The sequence below is a fragment of the Chiloscyllium plagiosum genome, unplaced genomic scaffold, assembly GCF_037043375.1.
Source record: "Chiloscyllium plagiosum isolate Xiang-an unplaced genomic scaffold, Cpla_swu_hap1 HiC_scaffold_1, whole genome shotgun sequence".
Taxonomy (NCBI): Eukaryota; Metazoa; Chordata; class Chondrichthyes; order Orectolobiformes; family Hemiscylliidae; genus Chiloscyllium; species Chiloscyllium plagiosum.
This window is the reverse complement of record NW_028270139.1, coordinates 16,103,844-16,117,817: the sequence shown is the minus strand read 5'-3', so window position 1 is coordinate 16,117,817 and position 13,974 is coordinate 16,103,844. Positions and strand designations below refer to the sequence as shown.

Genomic DNA, 13,974 nt, shown 5'->3' with positions numbered 1-13,974 from the left:
CATTTATCTAAATTACACTATCTGCCACTCCAAGGCCCATCTGATCAAGATCCCACTGTACTGAGGTAACCGCGCTCACTGCCCACTACACCTCCAATCTTGGTGTCATCTGCAAACTTACTAGCTGTACATCCTACAATCACATTCAAATCAATTATATAAATATGAAAAGCAGTGGACCCAGCAACAATCCTTGTGGCATACCATTAGTCACAAGCCTCCAGTTTGAAAGGCAACGCTCCACAACCACCCTTGGTCTTCTACCTTCGAGCTAGTTTTGTATTCAAATGGCTAGTACTACTTGTATTGTTCGAGATCTAACCTTGCTCACCAGTCTACCATGAGGAACCTTGCCAAATGCCTTAGTGAAGTCCGTATAGATCACATCCACTGCTCTTCCCTCACCAATCCTCTTGGTAAAATTTAGAAGTGTTTTAAAACTATGTTTCCTAACTGGCAATGATCTGTTGAACATAAGTATAATAATTGTGAAGCTATCCATTTTGGCCAGAGAATACAAAGGTAAACGATAATTTAAATAGAAAGAAACCTTAGTTTTCTTCACTGCAGAGGGATCCAGCTTTCTTCATGCATAAGCACAGAAACCTAGCATGCAGGTTCAGCAAGTAATAAAGGAAGACAAATGGAATTTTGGCATTTATTGCAAAAGGAAGAGATTTTAAAAGTAGGGAAATATTGGTGCAACTGTCCAAGGCATTACCCATTCTGGACTACTGTGTACAATTTTGGTGGGATGCAGTTGTATTGCAGGTAGTTCAGAGGAGTTGGTACAATGATAGGTAGGGATAAAGCCCAAAGAGAGAGAAGAACAGTTGGACAGACAAAGGTGTGGATCACAATCCACCGAAGAGGGTGAACAGCTATGCACAGAGACTGGTACAGAATGTTACAAGCACTGACAGTCTCCAATAACTTCTAGGACTGATTAGGGATAGTCAACATGGCTTTGTGTGGGGGAAATCATGTGTCACAAACTTGATTGACTTTTTTGAAGTAACAAAGAGGATTGATGAGGGCAGAGCGGTAGATGTGATCTATATGGACTTCAGTAAAGCGTTTGACAAGGTTCCCCATGGGAGACTGATTAGCAAGGTTAGATCTCATGGAATACAGGGAGAACTAGCCATTTGGATACAGAACTGGCTCAAAGGTAGAAGACAGAGGGTGGTGGTGGAGGGTTGTTTTTCAGACTGGAGGCCTGTGGCCAGTGGAGTAGCACAAGGATCGGTGCTGGGTCCTCTACCTTTTGTCATTTACATAAATGATTTGGATGCGAGCATAAGAGGTACAGTTAGTGAGTTTGCAGATGACACCAAAATTGGAGGTGCAGTGGACAGCGAAGAGGGTTACCTCAGATTACAACAGGATCTTGACCAGATGGGCTAATGGGCTGAGAAGTGGCAGATGGAGTTTAATTCAGATAAATGCGAGGTGTTGCATTTTTGGAAAGCAAATATTAGTAGGACTTAAACACTTACTGGTAAGGTCCTAGGGAGTACTGTTGAACAGAGACCTTGGAGTGCAGGCTCATAGCTCCTTGAAAGTGGAGTCACAGGTAGATAGGATAGTGAAGGCGGCATTCGGTATGCTTTCCTTTATTGGTACAGGAATGGGAGGTCATGTTGCGGCTGGACTGAACATTGATTAGGCCACTATTGGAATACTGCATGCAATTCTGGTCTCCTTCCTATCGGAAAGATGTTGTGAAACTTGAAAGAGTTCAGAAAAGATTTACAAGGATGTTGCCAAGGTTGAAGGATTTGAGCTACACAGAGAGGCTGAACAGGCTGGTGCTGGTTTCCCTGTACCCTCGGAAGATGAGGGGTGACCTTATAGAGATTTACAAAATTATGAGGGGCACGGATAGGTTAAATAAACAAAGTATTTCCCCTGGAGTTGGGGAGTCCAGAACTAGAGGGCATAGGTTTAGGGTGAGAGGGGAAAGATATAAAGAGAGACCTATGGGGCAACTTGTTCACACAGAGGGTGGTACAGGTATTGAATGAGCTGCCAGATGAAGTGGTGGAGGCTGGTACAATTGCAACATTTAAGAGGCATTTGGATGGGTACATGAATAGGAAGGGTTTGGAGGGATATGGGCCGGGTGCTGGCAGGTGGGACTAGATTGGGTTGGGATAGCTGGTCGGCATAGATGGATTGGACTGAAGGGTCTGGTTTCATGCTGTTCATCTCTATGACTCTATCCACCCTCCTAGCCAGATCACTACCTACTCCTTTTGTCTGTCCAACTATTCTTCTCTGTGTTTGGGCTCTAACCGCACCTATTGTTTACTCCTTACCCCTTCCCATCTTCTACATATAAACCAACATTTTCCTAACATATATCAGTTTCTGAGGGCAGGTCACCAGACCCAAAATGTTAATTTTGATTTCTCTTCACAGTTGCTGCAAGACCTGTTCAGCATTTCCAGCAACTTCTGTTTTTGTGTCATAGTTTTCTGAAAAGGGTAGCAGATTTAAAACAGATGAGGATAAGTTACTTCACTCAAAGAGTTGGCAATCTGTGGAATTCACTACCCCCGAGTGCAGTTGATGCTAGACAGAGTAAACACAAGGAGACAGATATTGTTCATTAATAATGGGTTGAAAGGTTATGGACAGTGGACAGAATAGTGGAGTTGAGGCTGAAACAAGATCAGCCATGATCATATCAAATAGCAGAGCAGGCTCAAAGGACTGAATTGTTTACTCCTGCCCCTAGTTAGTACATTATTTTCAGCACTGTCACACATTGAACATTCAGGCGTCTTTGTGCAAAGATGATAGATCAGGGCAGAGTGAAATGGTTGGCTAGCTAGTTTCCACGTGCAAAGAAAATGAACTGCTCCCTGATCTGCAATGGAATGTCTTTTTCCTTCATCCCTTTGCAGTAATATTATCACCCCTGTTCCACTGTGTCATCTTAGTAAGACTGCTGAGATTTACCACCTGAAAAGCAGAAAAGTAATTTCATATAAAGGTAGGTTTTGATCATATAAACTATGCTAATTGCTCAAACAACCTCCAAACAAAAGTTTCAGTCATTGGTAACAACAGTCTAACAAAGCATAATGTGAACTGGAAGTTATAAACACCTCAAAACCTCAAGTTAGAAATATAATATTAAAAATAATCTTAAGGAAATGAGGGAACCACTGGAACAAATGGACAAAGATGGGATGCTCAATGACACAGCAGAGTACCAATGAAACACCCTTGAAGGAATGATGTAGAACACATTGGATAAATTCTGTTCTAAAGTGAAGCAACCTCTACAGAATAGCCAAATGTGACTCAAAATGAATCAAATGTAAACTGAAAAAGAAAGGAAACCTCAAACGCATGAAAGCCAACGTGAGGCACGTGCACAAACCCCCCGGAAAAAGCAGAAACATTTGAACAGAGTAAGCAAACTGGACGAATTGCCTCAGGGTAAAAAAAATTATTAGCGGAGCCTAAAAATAATGACAAAGATCCACCAAGTATCACAATAGTAAGAAACTAGTGAAACAGTGAGAACCACAAAACTTCAAGCAAGGTTGAACAGAAAATAATGTATTGTGTATAGGAACTATTCACTAGGAAGATACAGGCAATGTACCCTGAAATGGATTAAATCAAGTAAAACAGAAGGACTGCAATATTACAACCAAAACTGATTTCAGGCAGATTGCTCCCCTGCTTTCCCCAATTATGAGAAAGCTAGTTGTCAATTCCAGCACGTTGAGATGTTAAGACAAGTTTGAAGGCCTATCCTTAGATCAGAGGTGACTATCAAGATAGGTGCTCATATCTAAAATGGGTATAAACACTAAACTGGTTTTGTTAAGTGATTCCATTGGATGGAACTAACTGACAAAAGTCCTTGAAGGTTTCCTTTAAATTAGTCGTAGTTCTATTGCAGCCGAAGAGTTGAGCATAACATAGGCTGATGGATCTTGTAGAGGAGTAGACTCCCTAATTCTAGATCAAAAGATTAGAGTTCAGGCTCTACCTGCCCAGAACAAAGTTACAGCATGACCAAAGGGTTGATTAATAAATACTATACCAAATATCAACCTAGATTATAGTTATTTCAATTTTTGCATTACTGAAGCTGTTGTTTGGATGACATGCTATCACTCAGGTAGATATTAACCATCCAATTTAAGGTATGAGGAGTTCACTTGACATCCTGACTATCACCATCACAACATACTGCTTTGTGGAAATCGTGGCTATCGATAAATGACTATTGCATTTCTAGCTTTGGAACCAGCGACTCAATATCAGATCATACACTCAATGAAGTGCCTTGGGACGTATTAAATGTATGAAAGGGACTATAAAATGCAAGTTTTCTTTAACTGGGAGAACCTTGAGATTCAAGTGATCTTCACACAACATTTTGCGCCACCATGATATGGTTTTACATTTATTATAGTCTAACCACAGCTACTAGAAAGCAATTTAAAATGTTATTCCTGTTCAGTGTAAAGTACTATTGACAAAACCCAATTCAGCAAATATTTATTTTTCCAAGGGATGCGGTCATGCTGGTAATTGCACTTAAGTGACTTACTTAGCCATTTCAGAGGCAGTTCAAAGTCAATCACATTGCTGTGGGTCTGGAGTCATGTGCTGGCCTGATTAAGGACACCAGATTTCTTTATCTAAAGGAGACTGAACCAGGTGGGTTCTTGCAACATTACTGATAGTTTCATGGTCTCAATTACAGATTCACATATTCCGTATTTATGAATCCAATCTAGCTGCCATAGCAAATTTGAACCCATAGTGTCCAAAGCATTAGACTCACCCTCTGGATCAGTTGTCCACTGAGATTAACCACAACAGCACCACCTTCCCCCATCTCATTGAGAAATATAATTTTGCACATTTTTTCCTTCTGACTAGTTGAAGAATCATCACATACCTTGAAGAACACAATTACATATTTTGCTCCTTTTTGAGTGATGTCAAACAAAAATCGTTCCACCAAATAGAAAAAGTGCAAATTCTGCCCCTCGCGAAAAGCACTGTCTAGTACATGTTCAATCATTAATGAATCCCCATCAATCACAAAAAATTCAGACTCCACGGAGTCGTGTAGCAAGCTGGTACATCTGTAAGAAAAACCAATGAATAGCTTTACAAACAAACTAAATTAACTAATGATGAATCAGCTTCTTAGGTAACCAACGGAGCAACTAAGATTTGTATGGATAATACTTTATGTGGAATTCCAGGAACATTTATGATCATTCTCCAAAAAAAAGAGTTAACAACAATTAGAGTCCATGGAATTATATCCAACTATTGACATGGATAGGAAACTGGTGCAGAGACATGAGAAAGAAAGAATAATTGATTTATACTGAACTTGACAGAATGACGCCCCCAAGAATCTGTGATGATGGGAAGAGAATTTAAAAAAAAAACAATAGAAATGAGTGCACCAAACTGTGGTATGAGGAATTACAATTTCTAGGGCTTTTTGGAAGGTTTTAAAGTAAGTTGGCAAGGATGTGGGAACCAAAGAAGTTTGGCAGACAAGACCAGAGCTCACAAAATACTGAGAGATGCAATTGGTGCAAGCATCGACAAAGTTAGTTGAAGTGAAATTAAGCAAGAGAAATGAAGTCTAAATCAGGGCTCTTGTGCGAATGCAAAAATAAAGTAAATAGGATTGGGGAGTTATGGGTGCAAATTGCCATGCGAAATGTTGATGCATGTCTGCTATCAACACAACAAACAGGAGCCCATTTCACCCTCAAGCCTGTTCTGCTTTCAATGAGATAATGGTTGATCTGAAGCCCAAATCCATATACCTGTCTATAGTCAAAATTTCTTTTCTTATCAAAATATCTCCGATATAAAACTGACAATTGATCCAGCATCAACAGCCATTTGTGGAAGAGAGTTCCACACGTGCCACCCTTTGTATGGAGGAGAAGTGCTTCCTAATATCTCTCCTAAATGGCATTGTCCTAATTCTCAGTCTATGTACCTAGTTCGATAATCTCCAGCCTCTGGAAATAGTTTACCTTTCTAGTTTCTGATTTTTCCTGTTAATATCTTGAAGACTTCAATGAGAACACCACTTAACCTTCTAAATTCTAGAAAATAAGGCCTAATTTGTGTAATCTCCCTTCATGACTGAACCCCAGAAGGTCCAGGTATCATTGTTGTAAAGCTGCATTGTACTGCCTCCAAGGTCTTTCAAAGATGGAGTGCCCATATCTGCTCACAGTTCTCCAAATGGGGTCTAACCAGCGTTTTTATTTAGCTGCAGCATAACTTCTGCATTCAAATACTTCAGTCCTCGAGATATAAAGGCCAGCATTCCATTAGCTGCCTTGATTATTGTCTGCGCTTATTTGGAGCATGTTATAGATTTATGCATCTAAAATCTCAAGTTCTTTTGGACATGCACTATAATTAACTTCATGACACCTATGAAGTACCTTGTTCTATCTTTTTTCGGCTCAAAATGGATACCCTCAATTGCTTACATTGGGCAAGACTGTGGTGCTCATTCACCAAGTCTACCAAAATCCCTCAGTAACTTTATGATATTATCTACACAACTGCCTAACTTTGAGTCATCAAATTTGAATATGACTTTCAACCCCATTATCCAAGTTAGTAATAAATAATGTGAATAACTAGAGCCCTAACGGATTCTTGTGGGACACCACTGGACACATCTTACCACGCTGACTACCGATCCATCATCCCTACTTTGTCACCCATCATTCCATAAATTTCCCAACCATGTCAGTCATTCATCCTCAATTCTGTGGGCTGCTACCTTAGTCAATAGTATCTTATGTGGGAACTTACCTAATGTTTTCTGGAAGTCCATGCAAACAATATCTATTAATACTCCCACATCTACTACCTTAGTCACCACTTCAAAAAATTCAGAGGTTTGTCAGGCATAATCTCCCTGATTAACTGAACACTTGAGGTGTTCAGCTACCCCATCCTTGATTATAGTCTCCTTTAATTTCCCCACAGCTGTTAGGTTAACTAGTGTGTAATTCCCTGGTTTTCTCTTTCTTTTTTTAAAAAATGGACATGCAATTTTACAATCCAGATGGGTGAGTCCCGTATCTAAGGAATTCAAAGATTATAGTTAGGAGGTAGGAATATAATGTGATCCCCAACTTCCTTTAACAGTCAGATCCTGAACTTTTCTCACTCTTGTTCCATTAATTTCCTCAATTTCAATGTTTTAATTACCTTAATTTTATTCAGTCTCTGCCCCCACTTCACTATAAAATTTCCTCAGGACGTCAGGTAATCTATCCCCCATTTCTGCTGTAAATATTCAGGCCAAGTAATTATTCAACATCTGCCACTTCCCTGTAGTCACTGACAATATCCCAACTTTCAGACTTCAGTGGGCCAACATTGCTCCTGACCCCCTTCTTTCCAATTTTTGTAGGACAGATTGAGATTCAGGTTGTAAGTTTGCTCGAGGTGGAAGGTTTGTTTTCAGACGTTTCATCACCATGCTAGGTAACATCATCAGTGAGCCTCCAGTGAAGCACTGGCGTTCTGTCCTGCTTTCTATTTACATATTTTGGTCTGTTGTGGTGGGTGACATCATTTCCGGTTCTTTTTCTCAGGTTGGTAAACGGGGTCTAAATCGATGTGTTATTGATGGAGTTCCGTTTGAATGCTAGGCCTCTGGGAACTCCTGAGAATGTCTCTGTCTAGCTTGTCCTAGGATGGACATGATGTCCGAGTCAAAGTGGTCTCCTTCTTCACCTGTCTGTTAGGATACTAGTGATAGTGGGACATGTCTTTTGGTGGCTAGTTGGCGTTCATGTTTCCTGGTGACTAGTTTTCTGTGTGACTGTCCAATGTAGTGTTTGTTACAGTCCTTGCAGAGTATTTTGTAAATGACATTCATTTTTCTAGTTGTTGGTATAGGATCCTTTTATACATCAAGAGCTGTTTCAGTGTGTTGGTAAGTTTGTGGGCTACCATGATGCCAAGGGTCCGGAGTAGTCTGGTCATCATCTCAGAGAGTCTTTGATGTATGCTCATGTGGTTAGTTGGGCATGTTGCCACCTTGAACATGCTGTACAAGTATTTACAGTGTATTCAGGAACAACAGGTACCTGATAAACACAATCTGCCGATTCTTAAAACAACAAACCCAAATAAATAGACAGAGAACCTAGCCAGACTACCATACAAAGACATCTTGGAGATGATAATCAAACTACTCTGGATCCTTGGCATCATGGCAGCCCACAGACCTACCAACACGCTGAAACAGCTACGGATGAACCTAAAGGACCTTATACCAACAACTAGCAAAACAAATGTCACTTACAAAATACCCTGCAAGGACTGTAACAAACACTACATCAGACAGACAGGCAGAAAAATAGCCACCAAAAGATATGACCCACTATCTTTAGTATCCTTACAGACAGTCGAAGGAGGAGACCGCTTCAACAGGGACAACACATTCATCCTAGGACAGGTTAAACAGAGACACTCACAGGAATTCCTCAAGGCCTAGCAATCAAACCGGAACTCCATCAATAAACACATCGATTTGGACCCTATTTACCAACCTGAGAAAAAGAACCAGAAGTGATATCACCCGCCTTAACAGACTCAAGCACAAATAGAAAGCGCAACAGAACACCAACGCTTCACTGGAGGCTCACTAATGATGTTATCTACAAATGATGTTATCTCACATTGTGATGATACATCTGAAAACAAACCTTCCAGCTCAGCAAGCAAAACTACAACCTGCATCTTCTTTCCCTTTATGTAACTATAAATTTGCTTCTTGTTATTGCAAGTTTCCTTTAGCAGATCACTTTAGCAGATGTGATTACTGGCCCTTTGCTGGTGTTTGTATCTTTTGCATTCGACAGGAACTGCGCTGTTTTCTGCATTTTTGTAAGCCCTCTCTTTCAGTCTAATGCTGTCCTTCATCTCATTAGCTGCCAATGGCTTTCTGTGAAGTGAAGGGTTCCTCTCTTGGGTATAGACTGGTTCGGTATTGCTTTAAATGTTTATTTAAACATCTGCCACTGTTCTTCAGTTGCTTTACTCATTAGCAGATTTGTCCAGTTTATTGTGGACTGTCTTTGTTTTTTTCTCACAAAAGCCGACGTTACCTCAATCTAAAACTCTAGTGGCTGATTCATGTTATGGTCACTGTTTCATAAATATTCACACACAATTAGGTTACTAGTTACATAGCTCATTACTCATCAATAAAACCCAATACTGCGTGGCCCCGATGCGTCAGAAATATTGCTTGAGGAAACCATCACAGACATACTTCAGAAATTCACTATCTTTCTGGCAGATGCTTGTCTGCCTCTCCCAATCTGTCAAAATGACCAACCCCCCATAAAAGTAGTTCAGACTGGTAGGGCCAATTAGGGACCAAATATGAGATTTGTAGCAAACATGGGTGAGGTGGTAAATGAATATTTTGCATGTCTTTACCAAGAGAAATTGTATTTGGGCCAAAGAGGGGGACTCGATCACTAGAAACACTTCAATAATGATAGGGCAGCATGTATTAGATAGTTTATTGGTACTTAAACTTGACAAGGCACTGGAATTATGTGGAGAAAGTGAGGTCTGCAGATGCTGGAGATCAGAGATGGAAATGTGTTGCTGGAAAAGCGCAGGTCAGGTTTTGTAGAGGGAGAAAGAGAGCTTCTTCAAGGAAGGCATCCTTGTAAGAGGATTCGCAGTAGGTTGAAATCTTTGAGGAGAAAGTGAGGTCTGCAGATGCTGGAGATCAGAGATGGAAATGTGTTGCTGGAAAAGCGCAGGTCAGGTTTGTAGAGGGAGAAAGAGAAGGGCTAATGCCCGAAACGTCGATTCTCCTGTTCCCTAGATGCTGCCTGCCTCACTGGAATTATGTGAAATGCCTCCAATGATTCTGAAAAGAGAGAGTGGAAATTGAAGGGACACTGGCCACAATCTTCCAGTTGTGCCTAGACTGGGGGGAGGTACCAGAAGACCAGAAAATGGCAAACATTATAGCCTTGTTGAAGGAAGGTTGCAAGAATAAGTCCAGCATTCAAATTGTGTGCGTGCGCGCTAGGTTGGGTTTAAAGCTTCTACAGAGAATTATTCCAGGGATAGTAGTCACATAGAAAAAGGTAGGGGAAGTACAAAGAGTTAGAACGGATTTCTAAAGGGGCAATCATGTTTTACCAACTTGGAGTTTTTCCAAGATGTAACAGAAAGACTCAATGAGGGTCATGTCATTGACATGTACATGGACTTTCAGGAAGTTTTTGGGGCAGTACCACACAAAGAAAAATACGTGTCATGGAATAAAAGGGCAATGTAGGTAGAGAACTGGCTGAGGAAAGAGCCTTATAGTCAATGAGTACTTTTCAAGCTGGAGGAAGGTTTGTGGAGGAGCTTCCCATGGGTGGGTAGTGACAGCCATTCTTTTCTTGATATGTACTAACAATTTAGATCTTGGCAATTTCAAAGGTTGCAGTTAACACAAAACTCCTACGAATTGGAAACCGAGCGTAGGACAGCGCAGCAGGCTTTTGTGACAACAGGTGTCCCTACTCTGAGCCGGGATGCACATATTTAAGTTCCACCTCCTCCAAAGATGTGTAATTACACGCCTGAACAAGTTGAAAATATCTAGAACATATCTCGAACTCCAGGAGGTCACAGACAAGTTGTTGAAGTGGACTGATAGGTGGTACATGAGGTTTAATGCACAAAAGATGTCAGCTGATGAATTTTGGTAGGAAAAACGTTCAGAAGCAAAATCAAATAGGAGGGTACAATTCCAATGGGGAGCTAGAACAAAAACACCTGGGTGTATACACGTATAGATCATTAAAATTGGCAGGATAGTTAGGAAAGCAGTAAGCAAAGCATAAGGCTTTATTGAGAGGGGCACAGAATACAAAAGAACAAGGCGGTGATGCTGGAAATGTACATTATACTTGTTATGACAAAGTGAGGACTGCAGATGCTGGAAACGTGGCTGATACTTGTTAGACCTCATTTAGAATACAGTTCTAGATTACATATTATAGAAAGGAGGTAAACACATTGGAGCGCGTGCAGACACGGTTTACAGAATTAAGCATTTCAATTATGAGGATAGACTGAAGAGATTGGAACTGTTTTCAGAAAGAAGGCAGCCAAGAACAGGTCTGATAGAGGATTCTAAAAACATGTGGGCTAGATAAAATTGATAGGGACAAGCTGTTCCTGTTTGTAAGAGGAACAAGAGGCATAGATTCAAAGTGATATACAAATGCAGCAAAGATGAATGGAGGAAAATATTTTTCATTTCGCGAGTAGAAATGTGGCAGATGGAGGTCCAATTGAGGTACCCCAACGGGCAAGGATAACTATTCTGATAAAAATAATGTGCAAGGACATGGGGGGGAAAAAGTGCATTCAGCACTCAGTAATAATACTCATTTGATGAGTCAGTGCAGACAAAACTGCTGCCTTCTGCACCATAATGCTTCTCTAATTCTGTGAAATGCACAGGAAGTGGGATCATAATCTTTGAACTCAAGAGTAATAGATCTGAAGATTTTCTAAAGGACTAGAATCCACAAATGAACGGTGGAGGAAAAATGATTTTGAAACTCAAGTACAAAATTTAGTGAAAGCTAGTGAACAGGTACAAAAGGTTAACAGATTGTTAGTTTGTAACTCCAGACACTAAAGAATGGAAGCTTTATAAGTTCCCCCGTCAAATTAAGTAGTCATTCTCAACCACTCCACCAAGCCCCCTCCAACCCTAACCAATTCCCCCTTTAGAGTACTCCATTTAAATCTGGGCACATAACTGAAAACATGCCCTGGCATTGGCAAGGGTACAAATCAAAGTTATTATCTGAATCTAACTTATTTATTACTGTAAAAGGTATACAATACTTACTAAAATTATATATTTTTATCTAAACATACTGTATCTATCAAATTCACTAGATTTACATCATTTTGCATTTGAGGTGAAGGTTTTTTTTAGTCCCCTTAAAGGACTAGTTGAGATTAATTCACTAGAATTTAAAAAAAAAAATCTTTGTTCCTTGAATAGGAAGGGTTTGGAGGGATATGGACCGGGTGCTGACTGATGGGACTAGATTGGGTTGGGATATCTGGTCGGCATGGACGGGTTGGACCGAAGGGTCTGTTTCCATGCTGTACATCTCTATGACTCCAGTCAGAAAAATAAAATCTAACCTTGACATTTACGATACAAACGATGTTTTTGGAATGGTTTGTTGGGGCACTCTGCGACTCAGACCAACACAAGGGATTCCACTTTCGTACAAAATGTGGAAACAGTTCTCAGTGCGGAACCACAACCGGGAGCTTTGCAACTGTTGAAATGACTGCTCCCCCTGCTCAGAATTTTTTTAAAAAAAGGACGGGGGTGGGGGGGTTAACGCCACGTTTTGCAAAGAGTACCAAAAGCCCCGCTTGGAGGCAGGTGCTGCCAAATTTTCTCGGTGGGAGAATCCGAGACCCTTGGAAGTCGAGACTTCCGCGAAACAGAGAAATGCCTCTTTCTTTTCAACCTTAACAAAGCAGGCGGAAAGGAGGTGAAGCATGTGGCTGCCAGTCACCAGTGGGGGATCTAGAAAACCTCAGAAGAGCAAAGTCACTCCCTGGCACCGGCTCGAGTGCTGCTGCTGCGGATTTTGAAGAGACAAAACGTTTTTGTTGGATTTGGAAATAAACTGAGGGGGTAAATCTCAGGGAGTCCCTTTTTTTTCCCTTAAAACACCTTTTACAACGGGGTCACACTCCACCCTCCCTCATATATATATATATATATATGTTTAAAAATAAAAATTACTCACTCGGCCTTGGAAAGTTTGCTCAGCACGATGTTGGAAACAGTATTGAGGAATTTCAGCTGCCTCTGCACATCTGCCCCAAGAAATTAAACACAAGAATTAAAACACACGCCGTGACATGAGCCAGTATTCCTCAGACTCTCACCCTCACGGCTCGGCACCGCCCGGCTCTTACCAGCTGGCAGCTCGCTATCCGCCCCAGCCCCAGGCCCAGGCCCAGGCCCAGGCCCAGAGCCGGCCTCCGCCGCGGCCTCCTCCAGCTCGGAGCCCAGCTCCTCCTCCCCGGACAGATCCGACAAGGCCTCCTCCTCCTCCGCCTCCTCCTCGACATCCTCATCGCCCAGCTCATCCGAGCCGCCCACGCTCTCCGCCTCAGAGTCGCTGCTGAAGCCGCTGCTGCCCTCGATCAGGTCGGCATCTCCGGAATCCATGGCCCACAGTCAGCCTCACGATCTCGGTCTGCGTGTGCGTGTGTGGAGGTGGGGGGAAGGGGAGAGTCGGTGTCTGCGCCTGCGCTCTCCCGGAGGCCCCGCCCCTCACCGCCAGCCGGTTCCGAATACGCCTGCGCGGGGACCACTGCGTCACTGACACGCACCCTCCTGCACTGTCATTCCATCATCCACCTCCACTCTCCCTCCATCATCCCCTTACACTCTCCATCACCACTCTCCCTCCATCATCCCCTTACACTCTCCATCACCTCCCTCCACACTCACCCCATCACCCCCTCTCACTCCATACTCTCACTCCACACATACTCTCACTCCATCATCACCTCCACTCTCCCTCCATCACCCTCCTCCACTCTCACTCCATAATCCCCTTCTACTGTCAGTCCATTCCCCCTCCACTCTCACTCTATCACCCACCTCCACTCTCTCACCATCACCCCCTCCACCCTTCAATTCCTCCTTCCACTCTCACTCAATTATCCCCTCCACCCTCACTCCATCATCCCCTTACACTCACTCCATCCCCACTTTCACTCTCACTCCATCATCCCTATCCACTATCACTTCATCATCCCTTCCACTCTCATTCCATCATCTCTCCATTCTCCCTCCGTCACCCCCTTCCACTCTCACTCAATTACCCCCTCCAACCTCACTCCATC

At 42.1% G+C, this 13,974-nt stretch overlaps 1 protein-coding gene across 1 annotated transcript in view; it reads right to left on the bottom strand.

Annotated features, from left to right (window-relative positions):
- Positions 1–13,309, bottom strand: part of LOC122554097 (putative ATP-dependent RNA helicase DDX60) — a 101,391-nt gene extending 88,082 nt beyond the window's left edge. The window contains exons 1-3 of the mRNA XM_043698564.2: positions 13,036–13,309; positions 12,864–12,933; positions 4,937–5,126 (exon numbers count right to left, since the gene is read on the bottom strand). Of these exons, the coding sequence (XP_043554499.2) occupies positions 4,937–5,126; positions 12,864–12,933; positions 13,036–13,291 (516 nt within the window). The 5' untranslated portion in view covers positions 13,292–13,309. The remainder of the gene's footprint in view (positions 1–4,936; positions 5,127–12,863; positions 12,934–13,035) is intronic.
- Between the last annotated feature and the right edge of the window lie 665 nt (positions 13,310–13,974).